This window comes from Strix aluco, chromosome 2 (assembly GCF_031877795.1).
Source record: "Strix aluco isolate bStrAlu1 chromosome 2, bStrAlu1.hap1, whole genome shotgun sequence".
NCBI classification, from domain to species: Eukaryota; Metazoa; Chordata; class Aves; order Strigiformes; family Strigidae; genus Strix; species Strix aluco.
Window position 1 is genome coordinate 34,085,650 of NC_133932.1, and position 16,844 is coordinate 34,102,493.

At 41.4% G+C, this 16,844-nt stretch overlaps 1 protein-coding gene across 1 annotated transcript in view; it reads right to left on the minus strand.

Moving 5' to 3' along the window:
- URB1 (URB1 ribosome biogenesis homolog) overlaps positions 1-16,461 on the minus strand; it is a 58,481-nt gene extending 42,020 nt beyond the window's left edge. Inside the window, 12 exon segments of the mRNA XM_074814216.1 lie at positions 112-262; positions 869-1,042; positions 1,437-1,574; positions 2,850-3,045; positions 4,178-4,308; positions 6,071-6,196; positions 8,103-8,188; positions 9,637-9,733; positions 12,176-12,308; positions 14,347-14,498; positions 15,887-16,026; positions 16,325-16,461. Of these exon segments, the coding sequence (XP_074670317.1) occupies positions 112-262; positions 869-1,042; positions 1,437-1,574; positions 2,850-3,045; positions 4,178-4,308; positions 6,071-6,196; positions 8,103-8,188; positions 9,637-9,733; positions 12,176-12,308; positions 14,347-14,498; positions 15,887-16,026; positions 16,325-16,457 (1,657 nt within the window). The 5' untranslated portion in view covers positions 16,458-16,461.
- Between the last annotated feature and the right edge of the window lie 383 nt (positions 16,462-16,844).

Below are 16,844 nucleotides of genomic sequence, written 5' to 3' on the forward strand. Positions count from 1 at the left end.
GCACAAGTTACATCTGGACTCTGCTGAAGTTAACAACCTTACATGGGGTGAGGATTTCACAACAGCCAGTCACATACATGGAAGAAGGAGTAACTCCACCTGTTTGCCTACCATGCTGTTCAGTAACTTCTGCTGTCTCAGTCATTGCCTTCACAGCGGAGATATCACTTCCCCTTTTCTCCTCTTGGCCATTGTGGTGTTCTCTCCCTTGCTTCAGAAGGGACTGCCAGACAGCCACTATATTATTCATGTCTGGTAAAAGCTAAAAGCAAAAAGAGTAAATTGCAGTAGCTCTCCTGCGTGACACAAAGCCGCTGTGATAAAAATATTCACAACCAACCAACACGAGAATTTGCTGCTCTTCACAAAGGTCTTGTATGCAATCAGAAAAAGATCTGAAATCAAGTAATGGACTTTCACTTCTACAGAACATAAATATTGGAAAGAACATGTTATTGAAGTTTCCTGTGAAAATTTGTTTGGTTCTTCACCCTCCTGGTATTTTCAACTCAAGTGCTACATTGTCTAACTTCTAACTCTGAGTGAACTCTGCTGGCTACAATTTACTTGAACCAGGAGATAATTGCTTCAGAGCCTGCTCTCGGAATTCATTTGCAGCACAGGAGTTATATTACCAATTTGTCTCCCAACAAAATTTTATTTGCTTTCCATCAGCCAGCTGTGTTAGGAAATGTAGTCTACTACCACACCCATTATTAACATCTTTTAACCCACAGCCTTCCCCTCCCCCTGCCCAAAGATACCATCTCCTCACTCCCAGGCCACAACCACTTGGGGAGAAAGTGCAGAGTAGTTATCAGCTGCAAAATGACTCATGTTAGAACCCAATTTTCTTTTTACTTTGTACCTTGCTGATGGCTTCTCTGTACAGCTGTACGAATTCCTGCATCATTGACAGTGTGTAGATTTCTGACTTTTGCCAAGTTTCTTCATTCAAACAGTATTCTATATTCTTCAAGGCTCTTCTCAGAACCATTGACACAAGTGACAGTATACTGTGCTTCACTACTGTGCTGGGTAACTACAAGAAGGAAGTTGAATTAATGACATTTCAGTGCTTCCTCTTATGCTTTGCACATAATCTGTACTCTGAAAATATGTTAAAATTTGTTAGCAAATTCATTATTTCCTCAACCTTGGCTTGCAGGACAGAATCTGTAGGTTTTCAGATCCCCAGCCTAAACTACTAGGGAGCACTGTCAGAATTGGTGCTTGTGAACAGCTCTTAGAAGCAGTATCAATGGGCTATAATTCATTTCCTAGTGCTTCCCCAAGCCAGATTTATGCTGGGACAGACAATATAAAATGTATGTAATTAACCAACCTACGAAACTTCTTGGATGACCACACACTTAAAATCAAACAGTACTAACTGGGACAGAAAAACCCACTGTAACACTACAGACTGCTCTTACATTTAGCCCTTGGGTGAACATTATTTTGTTGCACACTGCAGGGACTGTTGTTACCATCACCATTGAAAGCAACTTGGGAAGAGGAATGAACTCTGAAGTCTTAAAAGAACTGGAGATCTCTGGTTGAGCCTCATAGACCTGAAATAAAAGTAACAATTTAATCAACATCAATATAGTCCTGGAGATAACAGCTTCTTCTGGGGAGCATTTTACAGAAGGGTTTTGACTTGCCAAAAGCAACGACAGCACTAAATGTCAACTTTTACGCAGAAATGCTACAGAGCATCCCCCAGACTCCTACTCAACTAAATGGAACATCCGTATGTGACCTGCATCCCTGCTAAAGGCCACCCCTTTTCAACAAACAGGCTACAGATCCTACCTGCCCATTTTAAGGCAAGCAAAAAAGCAAAGGAACACTCAAAAAAGGACAAAAGGTTTTTCTAGCTGAGCTTCAACGTTGCCGCATCTCAAAAAAGGTATCATCAATTTGATATCTCCCACTGCTTCTTATGTCAATTCCTTCTTTTCCAGTTTAGTTAAATGTTTAGATAGCCTCCTGCTCTGAGTATGGCTTTTTACCAAATGACCTTCCAATTCACTCTATGTCTACAGTTTTTAAAGCAGCTGTGGCTCAGCCATGGCTTGTTTTCCCTCAGCACCCATAGAAAACAGGATGCCATCTTCCCCCCTATCACTTACCATCTTCAACATTTAACAGCATCCTGTTGCTTCTTTCCTAACATACTGTAACTGATGGTATTATTTCAGAACCATTAAGTCCTTCCTGTTTAGTTCACTTAGCCATCTAACTTCCCCACTGCTGGACTGGTTTGTTTTTACAATCATTATTTATGAAATATTGTGCCTGTCTGCTTTCTAGTGATTTTAATAAACTCTGAAGCACTGTGCATTTACAGCTGTGAACACAATACATCTTCAGACATGTGAGTTTCCTCTGATACAGGACAGCTGCTTCTGAAACAAAAACAAACCCACACCCTGATCCTCAGCTTAGTTCCTCTGAAATCAGTGGAATCTTGTTCCTTGTCACTAGGAAGACCTTGGCTAAATCCATGAATTCAGAGTTACTTTAAACCTAACATGGCCACACCACAAGCCGTCTGGGCTCCGTACTGCACAGTACCCAAACTGTAACAGGAATGGCATTATAATATCTACCTGTAATAAAAGCAATCAAAGGCAGGCTTACCAATATACTACCAAGCTCCTTGGCTTGGTAACTTTTCTGTAGATCAGGAATGTCTGACTTTACCATCTTTCCTATTAAGATGTTGTGTAATTCTGCACTACTGTTTAATAAAAACTACTTCAACTTTTGGAGGAAAAAAAAAAGAGTATTGGGATTGCACATTTCTGTTGAGAGGTGGTGTGCATCATTCATACTCTTACCTTTTTGAGTAACTTCATATTGTCCATCCAAGCAGACTTCAGTCTAGGAACAAAGGAATACCGGGTCTCCTTAAAGTATCTATTCAATAAATCTGGGCATACTTTAAGAATGTTCACCATGAGATCAGCAACCATTTCATCTTCTGTTGCAGTTTTTAAACCAAGCAGAAAGCGCAGAAGCACCACATTTCCTCCCCTATTGAAGGAAAAAAAAAACTTTAAAAAAGAAATCCTTATTTCGATACTTTACATGTGATGGAACTCTGCAACTCCTCTAACTGTTGCTGGAGTGAAATTCAAGGCAAGACCTCTCACAATGCTGGCATAATTTCTGAGTTCATAATCAGAAAAGTAAGAACTGAATTTACCTCCAGGCTTTCCGCATCACAAACAGTAATTACTTTCAATTAAATCTACAGTTTCAGAAATATTCTAAGTAAACTTCACAAAGCTAAAAATGTAGAATTAAAACTTAATATTAAACTTGGAAGTATTTTCTGTGGTCTTTTGGTCCCTTTTTTTTTTTTAAGTGTTCTTCTGTATGTCCATAAACAAAGTGAGAATACCGCAGATACCACATGAGTACCAGTTAAAATTTTGCTCAAAGTAAGAAACAACCTGCTCTAGCACCACTCAGTATTAGTACCTGCTACTACAATCTAGTACCTTCTTTTCCCAGGTAATGTGATGAAGCATATATCCACCCTATGAGAACCCCTCCATGGAATTACAAGAGCCTCAATTATTTTCTCTGTCAGTCATAATCTTAGTGCACACATATTTTAATCAGCAAATGGAAACAGTAGGGTAAATAGGTGCTTCCAGATTAGGTGTCACAGGCCAAATTCTGGCACTACCAAAATCAATGTCAGCATTTTGCCAAAATCTGGGATAAACCATGTCTGGTTCTACATGTAAATTAGACTAGGTATTTTACCACCCTCTGGTTAACACTGCAGCTTTGATGCTTTATTGACACATCAAAAAAATCTATGGTCCAAAAATCACACCTTACAACAGGAGACTTTGTATCTAGTTATAAATGGAGATGGCTCAGAGTAACATGACATTGGTTAAGCCCCTGTGAATAGGGCAGAGCACTGTCTAGTATGCTGAGGTATAAGGAGATCCAGTAGTTTGATCTTGGTAAGTTAAAAACAAAAACAACAAAGATCCCAACATATTTCCTTCGTCTGCCACAGAAGAAAGAGATGGAAGCTGAATTCAGTATAGCTACCGGCAAAGGCCTGGAAGGGCAGACAACTAGTGAGGTCTCTCTTGTTCCTAGCACAAAGCTCACATACATTCTCAGCTGTCCAGTGACTTACTTGCCAGAAGTTCCAAGACTTGGATCATAGAAAGTTATGCCATGTTTCAGAGAGCAGCAGAGGTCCATTAAGAAATTATGAACAAGATCCCGTACCATCGTCTTTCCTACCTCTTCAGAACCTTGAGTCACCTATAAAAATCAAAAAAAAGTAGAAAAGGCATATGACTTTTGGTATCACAGAAGAAAATCTTCCATCAATTTATCTCTAAATTTTATGAGGCTCCTTTTACAGAAATGCTAAAAGACATTTTGGCTTTTGTTCAGATTAACAAGACAAGTTTCAGTTTCTGTATTAAACACATTCAATATTACAATGCTTTTTGTTTCAAGGAAAGCAAACCTCCCAGATTTAGGTACATATGTACTATTTGCAGGACATTACTGACTTAAGGCATCTGCTAAGGCAACAGACAGGAAAAGACAGAGAAAATCAAGCTAAAGAAAAGTAGCAATATAAAACTTGCATAAATTGGGCAAGGCCACCCTGGGACTCTGAAGTCAAGGATCTAATATTTAATCTGAAATAACCAACTTTCAATCATACAGACCAGGTTCACCATGAGAAAGTTCAGAAAGACCAGAAAAAAAAATTTTAAAAAAATTCACTGAAGCCTTCAGCATAAAGCATGTGAGGCAAGCACGTGTATGCCTTTTGGGCCAATTTGGCAGAAGACGGAACAACTTTAATACCAGGCAAGAAAGGTGGATTGAATATGCCAAGACTTCAGAGAAAGGTGGGGCAGAAATGCCATTACAGTCACCATACAAAAATGGAAGAAGTAACCAAATATCCATGTCAAACAAGAAAAAGAAAAATGAACCCATATTCCATTAACCTTTTACATCCAGCACAACTCAAGATCCCTATAAATGAGAAGTCTCTTGACAATTGTGGATGGGAAAAATCACAAACCATATACCTCACAAGGACTGGATGGAATTGTAAGAATTTAAAATTACTCAAAACTGAAATGCATGTTTATGAATAGGGTCATAGATTTGCATAGCTCCAAGCAGACACCTACTAGAAACAGACCTTCTTCAAAAGGTGTTTACAATATATCAGGATTGGAATGGCATAAGCATAAACAAACAGTAAAGGAAGTATAACAGGTTAACAGTTGTTCAGTGATAGACATTTTGAAGAAGAATGGTTGGGCCTCTAAAAATCAAGCAACACAAAGTTGAAAAGTCTGCAGCCAAAACCCAGTGGAAGCATAGAAGTCTTTCTACTGTTTGCATTGAGCTTACAGCCACGCCTTAGACATTCCCACAGTGAAAGGGGGACAAAAAGAGATTACATGATTAAGAAAAATAAAAAAGCAAAATTGTAAACTATTTATGAAGAGAAGATGACAAAACATCTGCAGTACTAACACGCACCCACGCTGTGGCTCTGATCCTTGCCTCATCTATGACTTTAGGAATGTGATTTCATGGACCAGTAGAATCAATAACAGCTCAACCCTCAGAAACCCTGCCATCCTCTCAAACAGTGTAAGATGAAAAGGCTGGCAACCATCTTGGGAGTTTAGCTCTCCTACCAGGTCAGTGTGTAGGATGGGAATGAGGCATGCGGTCAGAACACTGCTCCCTGATATATTCTCCTACAGAGACACAAATGTGTCCAGGAAATGGAATACAGTACTCGCACCCAAAAGACCCAGTTCTGGCAATCAGGGAGGGGAAACAAACCCTCGTCCTCAAGTGGTGAGAAGCAGCACAAAGTTGGGGTTTCTTCTTAAGTAGCCTCAGCAGATCCCTCTCTTCTTGAGCTCATCAAGGTTAGAGTAACTGGGAGCTATTTCAAAACCTGTGGGCTGCAGGACAGGTGGGGGGAAAAAAAAGGCAGGACAAGGACTAGGAGTTACAAAGAAATAAATTACCAGACCTTTAAATCCCCAGGGCTGACATCAGTAATCCCATTCCACCGGTAAAGTGAAGCGATGTGAATCAACACTTCTGCAGTAAAAAAGCGCACCTTCTGGGTTTTGGTGATATTTTTATTTTGAACCACCTGAAAACAATGAGAAAAAAACCAAACAGCTCTTACCTTTATTGCAAGTTATCATAAAACAATAGCAAATCAGCAACATACTTCATTCTTCTAGCATACACATAGCTTGCTCTCTGGACTACAGCAGACAAAAGGTTCTGCATGTCCTGTTAATTCTTCTTTCACACACTTCTGCTCCCATCTTGATATGGTTGAAGCCATAGGACTCTACACCAACTTCTGCAAACACTGCACATGCTGGACAGGATAGACTTTCAAGCTCAACTAAAGAGCTCAACTTTAGAGCAGCACAGCCACAGACTAGGATCAAGAAAACCTGCTGATAGAGATGGTAGAACCTGCTACAAATAAAGTTTGAATGCAAGGGAAAACACAGTGAGGGAAGTTCTCAAAAGTTCTACTGTGTTCTCCTGTCTGCATTTTTTTAATTCTCATTTTCCTTGCTAAACTGAAGGAGTCGTACAGTGCATTAGGTTTCATCGATAACATAACAATACATGATGTATGATTCCACATGGGAAAAGCTTCATTTAGAAAATAAAGTTTCAAGGAGGTTTATTTTACATTTAAATGCTAGCTTTCTTCTTCTTCCAAGGTTATTGCAACAGAAAAATGGAAGAATACTTTTGTCTTTAAATTGTGAGTTATGAAAAGCCTGAGTCTGAGGCCGGCTCTTATGGTTACACTCTAAATTTGAAACTATTTTTTCTTCATTCCAACTGGTCATACAACAGCTTGTGCAACATTGCTACAGTAATTCAAAACAGAGATTCAAAAATCATAGATACTGGAACTAAAAACATTTTTTTAAACTCTTTTATAGACATAAAATAAATCTCTGGTGCAGCTGCTGTACCCACAGCAGCAACAAGCTGGTGCATCACAGGGAAAGAGGCACAGCCATGCTCAGAAGCTAAGGAACAACAGAGCACAAGAAAGGCAGTCGAGACTAAAGCAACTCTCACACCTTTCAGCAATTCCCGCTTTCAACCCTGCTATATCACAAGGTTATTTCTGTCTGCTATGAAAGAATCAGTAAAAACAACTTCAAAGGGGAGCAGACATACCTCTCCAACAGTATTTTCTGTTAGCACATGGAATGTACCCCTTCTTTTTCACAAAAACTTCTCTGATCTCGGGAAGACAATTTAATGATATGACTTCCCTCTTCTTCTACCCCACCAAGAAATACCTTTGACTGAATTTATCTCCTGCAGCAGAAACCTTGCCATCCTAACAGTAAGCAAGTCCAAAGACCAGCTAACCAGGACCACAGGATGTGGTCTCAACGGAGCCCTGCCAAGACTACCCCACATCCTTCAGCTGCAACCAGATAGCTCCTAGAGACCCATTTCATGTCACAGTCCCCACACTAAAAACACACAAAATCCTTTTTCTCCTGGAAAGAAGATTGTATGTCATTACCTAGCTCAGAGCTAACAAACCTACTCAAATCTAGCTGACCTCCCCATTTCAGCATGAGACATATTAACTGAAGGACCAATCTTACTGTCACTGGAAGCACTAAAAAGTCTCCAGTACTTTTGACCTTCAGACTTGGCACTGATGCAATCAGAACCCATGAAACAATCAGAATCTGTTGGACACCACACACTAAAGATGAGCTGAAATTAGCATCCAAGTACAAGCTATTGCACTGACTTCCTTTAAAAGAGGGCACTGAAAAAGTACAACAACCTTCAGTCTTGAAACAGTAATATGGCCAAGCTATCAATCTCCAATAAAGACTACCAGTAATGGACACACCGACAAACTTTCAGCAGCAGCAGCACAGTGCCAACATCTGAAAGAGCCATACATTTTATGAGAAATTACTACAAACCTGTTTTCAGCAGCAAAGAAAATAAAAAACAAGAAACAATGCAGTTTCAAGGGCATATCATACCTTAGTTCTCAGTGTGGAAAGCAGAAGATTGACAGTAGAAACTTTGTCTTCCTTTATTTCAGAGCGAAGAATATCTGGAATGAAATCTAAGAAGACATTTCAAATGTTAAGCGAAAACATGAAAGCTATTTTCATACTAAAATGCTTCAGGGAATTCATACCCATTTCTCTTCAATGTCATATTATTTACCTTGCTGTTATATTTAAGGATGAACCAAAAGGCTGCAATCAAGAGTTCAGAAGGATGATGTGTCTGTAACTACAGTGATGAACAAGTAATGCTGCCAAACCTACTCTCATCATAACTAGCTAATTTGCCAACTTGATTATTAACATTTATGTCAACAGTATCTGTCAACTTCAAATACATTTTGGGCCCCAGTGTGCTATGCAGTATTTAAACCTGAGCAAGTGCCTATACTTTCCACTGAAGGACTCGCAGTTGTTTCACTGAGTGATTCTCAGCTGTTTGGATGTTACATCTCCAACCACATGCATCACCTTTTGGCTCACCTGTGCATCCCAAAGTTAGAGAACTTCAGTTTATAGATAACTTCAATATCTTACAGGGGAATGAAAGCCAGCTGTGCTGACTGGGTCTAGGTGTGTACTGCCATTCCCTGTACAGAATGAACTGAACAACTGAAAGCAATTAAAGGAAATCAGCAGCCCCCAGGGTAGTGTGAACAACAGAAGTAAATAATTATGGCCTGTTCTCATTCCCTCATGGTAGAAAAAATGAATTTCTGCCAGCTAATTACTTCTGGGAGGTTTTTTTAGAGTATTTCTAGATCCCTTCTGAATTCCTTCATAACCTTACCAAGGGTTGCAATTCACAACTTAAGAAATACCAGCAGTAGATTTCAAATCACTGAAGTCAAAAGAAGTTTTACATTATCTTCAGCACATAAGTGACTACGTATTAATCAAGAGTATGTAAGATCTAGCTTTCTAGATCCCCTTCTTTGTCAGTTCAGTTTGACTCCCTTCTCTAAGAGACATGGGTGTAACATACTCCTGGACTGCACTCCCATGTAATGCCTCCATAAAGGATGCAAAGGACATTACACTCATCTCCCGAATCATAGACAAAAAGTGGTCTAAGGGAGTACACAACAGTTGTCCTGCATGAGGGCAGAATGTAAACTAAAGTACGCACAGTCTTTAACACTTTTTTAAAAAACTGTAATGCAACACATACACTATTACTGTGTTATGAGCAAGGCTGGAGGCCATGAAGTTTTTTCCTGCTTATTGACTCTATGGCCTCAAAGTTACATTACTTTTACCTTTTTTACATCTGTGTCACTACGGACTTTCTGTTTTTGCAAAGTTTTTCTGGATAGCAAACATTATTCTCAAGCAGAAGAGGCACTCACTAGAATACTGTAGAAGTTTAAAGCTTTTCAGTAGCAAGTATTTTGTATCTTATTCATGCTGTTTAACTGATTCACATTTTGAATTAACTCATATTTATTATCACCTATAAAAGACTCCACCTTAAAAAAAACCAAATGAAGCAATTGTGAAGTACCTTTTAATTCCAGCACCTGTGACAAGATTGCATTGTCACCAGCAATTAAAAAGGAGAGAGCAAACTGAATATAGGCCATACGGACATCAGCTCTCCCCTAAAAAAGATAAAAGGCACTGTTAGCATACAGATTGCACACAACTGCAAAACCAATACTGCAACAATTGGTTACCCTTCTACGTACGATAAACGGTAAATTAAGCAACTTCTATAAACATGCTGCACATAGTCACACACATACATTTATATGCAATACATCCACAGTATATTCATTTGAAAAACTTCTTGTGTTAAGCAGATCACAGTCTGTTAAAAGTTAGCGTCAAAAAGGAAGGTGTTCTAGTTCACATATTTTTCAATTCTCAATATATGAGATAGGCCATAAATAATAAAAAAAAAAGAAAACGTTAACAGTTTCATGCCAAACCCTGTACACACATCACTGAACATCCTCACTTCTGCACCGCTTGGTACACTGGTCAATTCACAAAAATACTCAAGAACGCAGTAGTGCTGCTGCAATTTCTTACTGTACAGCCTTCCAGAGTAGTGACAGTTTCAGGGACCCTTGCAGCTTGTTGCCATCTCTGTGCCTTACACACATCTGGCTATCACAGCTGCTCATGGAGCTATGCAGGTCATGTGACTTAGACCGGCCAGGAAAAAAAAAAAAAAAAGCCCTTAAAAAAGGGGCTAATATGTTACAAAACTACAAATTCAGGCACAGTGAAAGTAGCGAAAACTTTGCCTAGAAAAGGATCACAGGATGTGAACATAGAAAGGTTTGGGCTGAAAGGGCCCTTAATGATCACCTAGTCCCAACCCCCCCTGCCATGGGCAGGGACACCTTCCACTAGACTAGGTGGCTCAAAGCCCCGTCCAACCTGGCCTTGAGCACTGCCAGGGAGGGGGCAGCCACAGCTTCTCTGGGCAACCTGTGCCAGTGTCTCACCATCCTCATAGTAAAGAATTTCTTCCTTATATCTAATCTAAACCTACCCTCTGTCAGTTTAAAACTCTTACCCCTCGTCCTATCCCTACACTCCCTGATAAAGAGTCCCTCCATGATTTGTAATTTTTTGAAACTTATTATGCAAAATTAAGTTGCATGTAAAAATGCCTGGAAGAAGATACTGACTAGGCGCAGAAGTGTCTCATGAAAGGGTTGAAAGAAGAAATAAAGAGAAAGAAAGCTCTAAGCTTTGGGCCTGATATTTTTGTATTAAAAATTCCCCTCTCACAGCCAGTCGTGACAATAATTTCACTGAAAGCTGAGCAAGAGTAAGCTTCAATCTGGTTTTGGAAACTTTTTTCCTTGTACCTTACTTGCATATCTAATAAGCTTGTGGTCAAAAGACTACATCCGAGCATTTAAATTTAAGGGGTGGAGGTACTCCTAAAGACAACTTCTGAAGTAAGGTCAAAACCCATGAAATCTGATATTCCCAGACTTGTAAAAGATGGTTTCAGGGAAAAAGGTGCGTGTTTGGTTTTTTGCCTTCTACTTGATTGCTTTATATATAAACAGTCTCATTTGTCAACATAGATGACACAAACCCAACACAAATGTACACATTCATTCTGCAAGTCATCTTTAAAAACCAGAAACAATGTACCAGTACTGGATTTGGAATGGCATATAAATATTCTTGTTCTAAATATATAAATAAATATCCACTTGTATTTGGAACGACGTATAAATATTCTTGTTCTAAAACACTGGTTCAGGTCAATCCTGATTATTTTTAGCAAAGGGAGAGGAAAGAAGAAATAAAGTTCCTTTTGGAAAAAGAGGAGTGACTTTTTTCTAGTCACTTGCATATCCTCCTCAAGGATTTCCACCAAGAGTCTGTTTAAAACTCTTTGTTATATTTCCAAATGTAATTACTCTGACTGTACTAGTACTGTGCAAAATCCTCTCTCCATTGAAACAACCACAGAACTTCCAACCTCCATTTATTTCAAACTGCAATCCTTACACTGGAAAAAAACTGAGCTCTTCCAAAACACATCATTGAATACTCTTCAGAAGTATTTCACTCCATTTAGACATTGAAAGGGTAGCCCACAGAAACTATGCATGTATACATTAAACTATACATTTCACCACAGCTTATTAGAAACAGATGAGGCACTTTGATGTTTTGCAATAAATTCTACAAAGCGGTGTAAAAACAAGGCTATCCTGAGGAGCTCTGCACCCTGACAACATGAGAATGACCAGAGCAGGACGGAAAATGAAGCAACCTATACCTCAAGGGTGCAGGCCAGTTCTCCCACTATGGCAGATACTCAGAAACATTCCCTGGGGATTTTCCATGTAAGGAGATGGGAAGCTCTTGTCCCACAGATCAGTTCTGCTGCCAATTAGAAACAATCAAGAAGCATTTCAGCCTGACACAGGACAGGAAGAGGTAAGTTCTTGCAGACCAAAATACAGCAAAGAGACTGTGGCAACAGCTTAGTTTTAAATACTTGGCAGAAGAAAACTGATGGAGCCATGGTGTACCATTTCATGGCACAAAGAAACTTAATTTACCTTCTTACATCTTTTTTTCAATAATCCAGGCAGAAACTTATTATTGAAATCAAAATGGCTATACACATCCCTTGCTGAATCTGGCCCCTGAGCCACCATTGCTGACAACAGGGTAAGGCACACTCGGCTCATCCTAAAACGAAATGCAGAGGAAAACCTGCAGGTTACTTCCAGGGTGACAGTTATACAAACAACCAAATCAAGAGATTAAAATTTAAAGAAAGACCATTTTCCTGTAAAAGAAATTATCGCACTCCACCTCCAACACCCACTCAAGCCTTCAGCCATTTCAGGCATGAAGCAGTTCTGAGTCAGTCCCAACACAAGCAACCAAGACAGCCGTTAGGAAAGTATCCCTGGTCATGCAAAGCTCTTGCTGCAGTTGATGGCAGCTTTAGTTGAATATGTAGCCAACCATTTTAATGACAATCACAACACAGATTTAGGCCAAACACAAATGTTACTCCGCTATTCACAAAGAACTTTGGTCATCTTTGTGAACAGCCTATTTCTACAAGCGTATGTCTTGGACAGAGCCCCCAGTCCTGCAAATGCTTATGCACTTTACTGCCACAAGCAGGTCCATAGGAGCTACAGCTGATGCTAAAGTTAAGGACGCACACAGCGTAGGCCCAAGTAAGACCGCATTTTTTTGTCGGAATGACAGAGGTTTTCTTCAGTTTAAGTATGCAGCATGGTCTTGTCATTAACTAAATCCCAAGATCTACACTCAGTTTTGATTCTTGCTCACTGTGCACTGGGAAAATTTGCCTGAGAAAATAGAGCGGAAGTTAAAACAACCAAAACCATTATTTTAGGCAGCGATAATGGCAACTGGGAAGGAGAGAAGAAGGGAAAAGGGAATGCCTATATATTCTTCCCAAAAATAAAGCTGTAATGAGAGGCTGGACATTCACTTTATAAAGTAGGATAAAAGGAAGAAAGTGCCAAAAAATAAGAACTCCTAAATTTGTGGGAGTTTGCCATTTATTTCAATGGGAACATTACAGGGCCATTGGGCACAAGTCTCCAAACCTCCACAAAGGGTTTTGGAATCTGTCCATCACATTTCATTCACAGACAATCTGTAAGAAAGCCATAAGATTAAAGCAGAGATCCCACCCAGATGTACCACCACAGTAAAATCCCTTTGCACATCAAAGAGGTAGCACAGAAAAAGCAGAGCATATACCATCAGAGTACCATGAGAAATCTGCAGCCTCCTCCTTGCAGGTTCTAGAAAGATTTCTCCAAAAGCTGTAATCTTTAAATACTTAATAAAGAAGTCCAGATGTTGCATAGTTTCAAAATTTATTCACAATATACCTATCCACATGTATTTGGGATTCTATGTACAGTTAAAATGCTTGTTGCAATGAGATCAACTGAGTGGTACTGGAAGTGTGGTTGTGTCCATGAACTGGAAAGCAGAAAATGCTTTTCTAATTCTGGACTGTCCAAAGGCCGAAAGACACTGGCCTTGGACAAGACATTTGCAGTCTCCAATTTTTTCCTCTCCCTTCCACTTCCTCCCGGTTTGTATTAAAATGTCTCTGGCACTTGAACTCCTTTCAGCCTGCCCACAGAGCATGAGAAATTGTTGTTTAGACTGGAGTAGTGCTTCAATTGACCTAAAATGGCCTTAGATTTAAGAAATGGGAAAAGTTACAGAGGAAAAGCCAGTCTGAAAGAAAAAATTCTATTATAAACATGGAAATCAGACTACAAAAAATACAGGGAAGTAAAACACTCAAGAGCAGTTCTTTCTGTCATCACAAGATAAGACTGCTCAGCCTCTGTGAACTACACGAAAGCCTGTTCCTCCCTGTCCATGCAGTACATTTCACTTCACAAACAAGTAGCATTAAAATAATAGGACTCAAGATACCATCCACTTTACCTCTCACTAGTACAGGCACAACCAATGAAAACTACAGCCTTGGGAAAGTATCATATAGCATTACGTTATATATTATACCAGAGCTTCTACCTTGTAAAGACTTCCACGTGCAATTATTTTATGAAATGTGGAACAGTATCATTAAATAAAGGTGGATTATTAGAAATAAGTCACGCTGAATTTTCAGCATCTTGTACACATGTCCAAGACCCAGACAGTCCCTCGGGATCAACTGACAGAGATTCTTCGCAACCGTATGGAGAAGGCTTACCTGTGATTTTCAGAATACAAAGCAGCATAGACCAATCTCATGTAGGAATGAATCAACTTTTTGACTATGTTCATTCCCACAACAGAAAAATGGGAGAGGTCACTGGCTGTCCTCAGTAAAATGGCTTCTAGAGCTTGAAAAATTAACAGCATCTGTAAGATAAAGAATTATGTTAATATCCGCCAGTATCAGGTATGGCTTGAAATTAGTAGCTGAGCAAACAGTAACACCATGAAAAAAAAGAGTAACCCCACCATAAGAGGAAAGGTTCCACATATTAAGGCGAAGTTAACTTCCGAATTCTCTCCCAAATTAATGCTTCCTCTTCTAAAGGATTAGTTCTGAGAGCGTGAATTTTCAAGAAGACCCTATACAGATACTATATGAAAGACTAGAGAATCACAGGAGGTCAGCTGACTCCTTTTTTTTCAGTTACTAAACTCATGAAATTCAGTAGTAAGGAGGGACAACCTCCCCTAGAAGCCCAAGTCAGTGTGCTGACTGAAGACCAGTACAATCCTGGACAAATAAACTGAATGTAAAACAGGACCCCTCCTCACTCGTGAATTGGGACCTACACACATACGAATGTTTTACCTGCATGTGCACAACAGCCGCTTCTGGGGATGCAAACACTGACCACAGTGCAAATCTCAGCACAGGCTGATGGATCTTGAAGGCCCTTTTCAAGTGGGAGGCCAAGGCCTACAGCTAATGAACCAACGCTTTAAGAGACAACTGCTAGTAAGTGCACAATGAAACAATGGAATGCGCTGGAGAAAACCATGTGAGCTGCTCTAGTCTTGCAATTAACTCCTTCTAGATGAATCCAGAGTCCACACAGCACTGGGGCTCTATTCATTACAAGTAATAGACCCTATTAGTAAAAGGATCTTGAAGAAAGGATGTCACTGAACATCACACAGGTTGTCATTACACAGAACAAATGATTATCTAATGCAAAGACCAACAAGTGGAGGTTAAAAAGAACACTATCCAACTTCATGTTGTAAGCAGATTTAAGCTAACCATGCTGCCCCAGTATTCACAGTTTTTTAATTCTTCAGTTCATTCATCATATTCTGATGAGGAAAAATTGTGTCCAGCTCAGATGAGAAAAATGAGGTCAACTTTACCAGTGGCTTCCTAGAAATACTGACGTATCAGGGAGACGTCTAGTTATCTAAAAACAAATACTTTCACTGGACTACTTACTTTCTTTGCTTAACTGCTTCTGTTGACCCTCTTATTTCATAAATGGTCTTCTGATAACATTTAAAAAACCTTAACAGCTTGATTTTGGCAGGACTACTGGTTGTGCTTATCATTAAGTCCAGGAACTTCTTTGGATTGAAAAGGCCATTTCCCACTGGATCACTGCTTCTGCCACTGTGACTTTCAAAAAAAAAACCAAACCAAAAACCAAATCCATTTCAAATTAGCAGAGTTATTTATGCCACAAAGCGTTTATTTGGCAGTTCCTCTCCCTGTCGGGACGCACGCTGCCAGTCGTCAGTGTTAACTCCCGCGGCCAACTTACCTCACTTTCAGGCTTCCTTTCTCCGTCCAGAAGTTTGAATATTTCAGCACACTCCATGGAAATTTTCACGTATCCCTCCACGACATCATATATTTCAGGTGACGGCAACGTCTTGGCGACCGAGACGAAGGTCTCCAGACCTGCAAGGCGGGAGTTTCACCCGCGGAGCCAACCCCTGGCCCGTGACGCGCTACGCGCCGCCCCCCCGGGCCGGGACACGCCGGTTCTGCCGCCCGGGGCCCGCGGCGGCCCGCGCCGTGCGGGAGCGGCCCGCGCCCGCCGTACCGCGACAGCAACCGGCATCATCGCCATCGCCATCCCCACGACGTCGCTCTGGCGACGGGGACACCCGGGACCCGCTCCGGCCCCCGCTGCGCCGGCGGAGCACGCCTTTACCTCACGATCGCACCTCGCGCCCGGCCCGGCCCGGCCCCTCACCCTTCCCGGCGGCGGCGGGGTCCCGCAGCAGCGCCTTGAAGCGGGCGCCGTTGAACTCCTGCTCCTCCCCGCCACGGGCTCGCTTGGCCGCCGGCGCGCCGGCCGCGGGCACGCCGCCGCGCTTCACCGCCATGGCGCTGCCGCCCCCCCAGCGCCGCCCCGGAAGCGGCCGCGCCGCCGCGCCCCGGCAGGAAGCGGCCGCGGCGTTCTCCTCCTCTTCCCCGCCGCGGCCCCGCTGCCGGCGAGAGCGGAGTGGCGCTGTGCCCGGGCCCTCAGCGCGGGCGGCCGGCTGGCAGCAGCACCGCGGCGCCGCTCCCACCGGGAGCAGCCGAGGCGAGGGCGGCCTCTCCAGCCTCGCCTGCCGTCTCTCCGTGAGGTTGGACTGCCCAGGGAGGTGGTGGAGTCCCCCCCCACCGGAGGTGTTTAAGAGTAGGGTCGAGATAGCGCTGAGGGATCTGGTGTAGTTGGGAACTGTCAGTGTTAGGTTAATGGTTGGACTGGATGATCTTCAAGGTCCTTG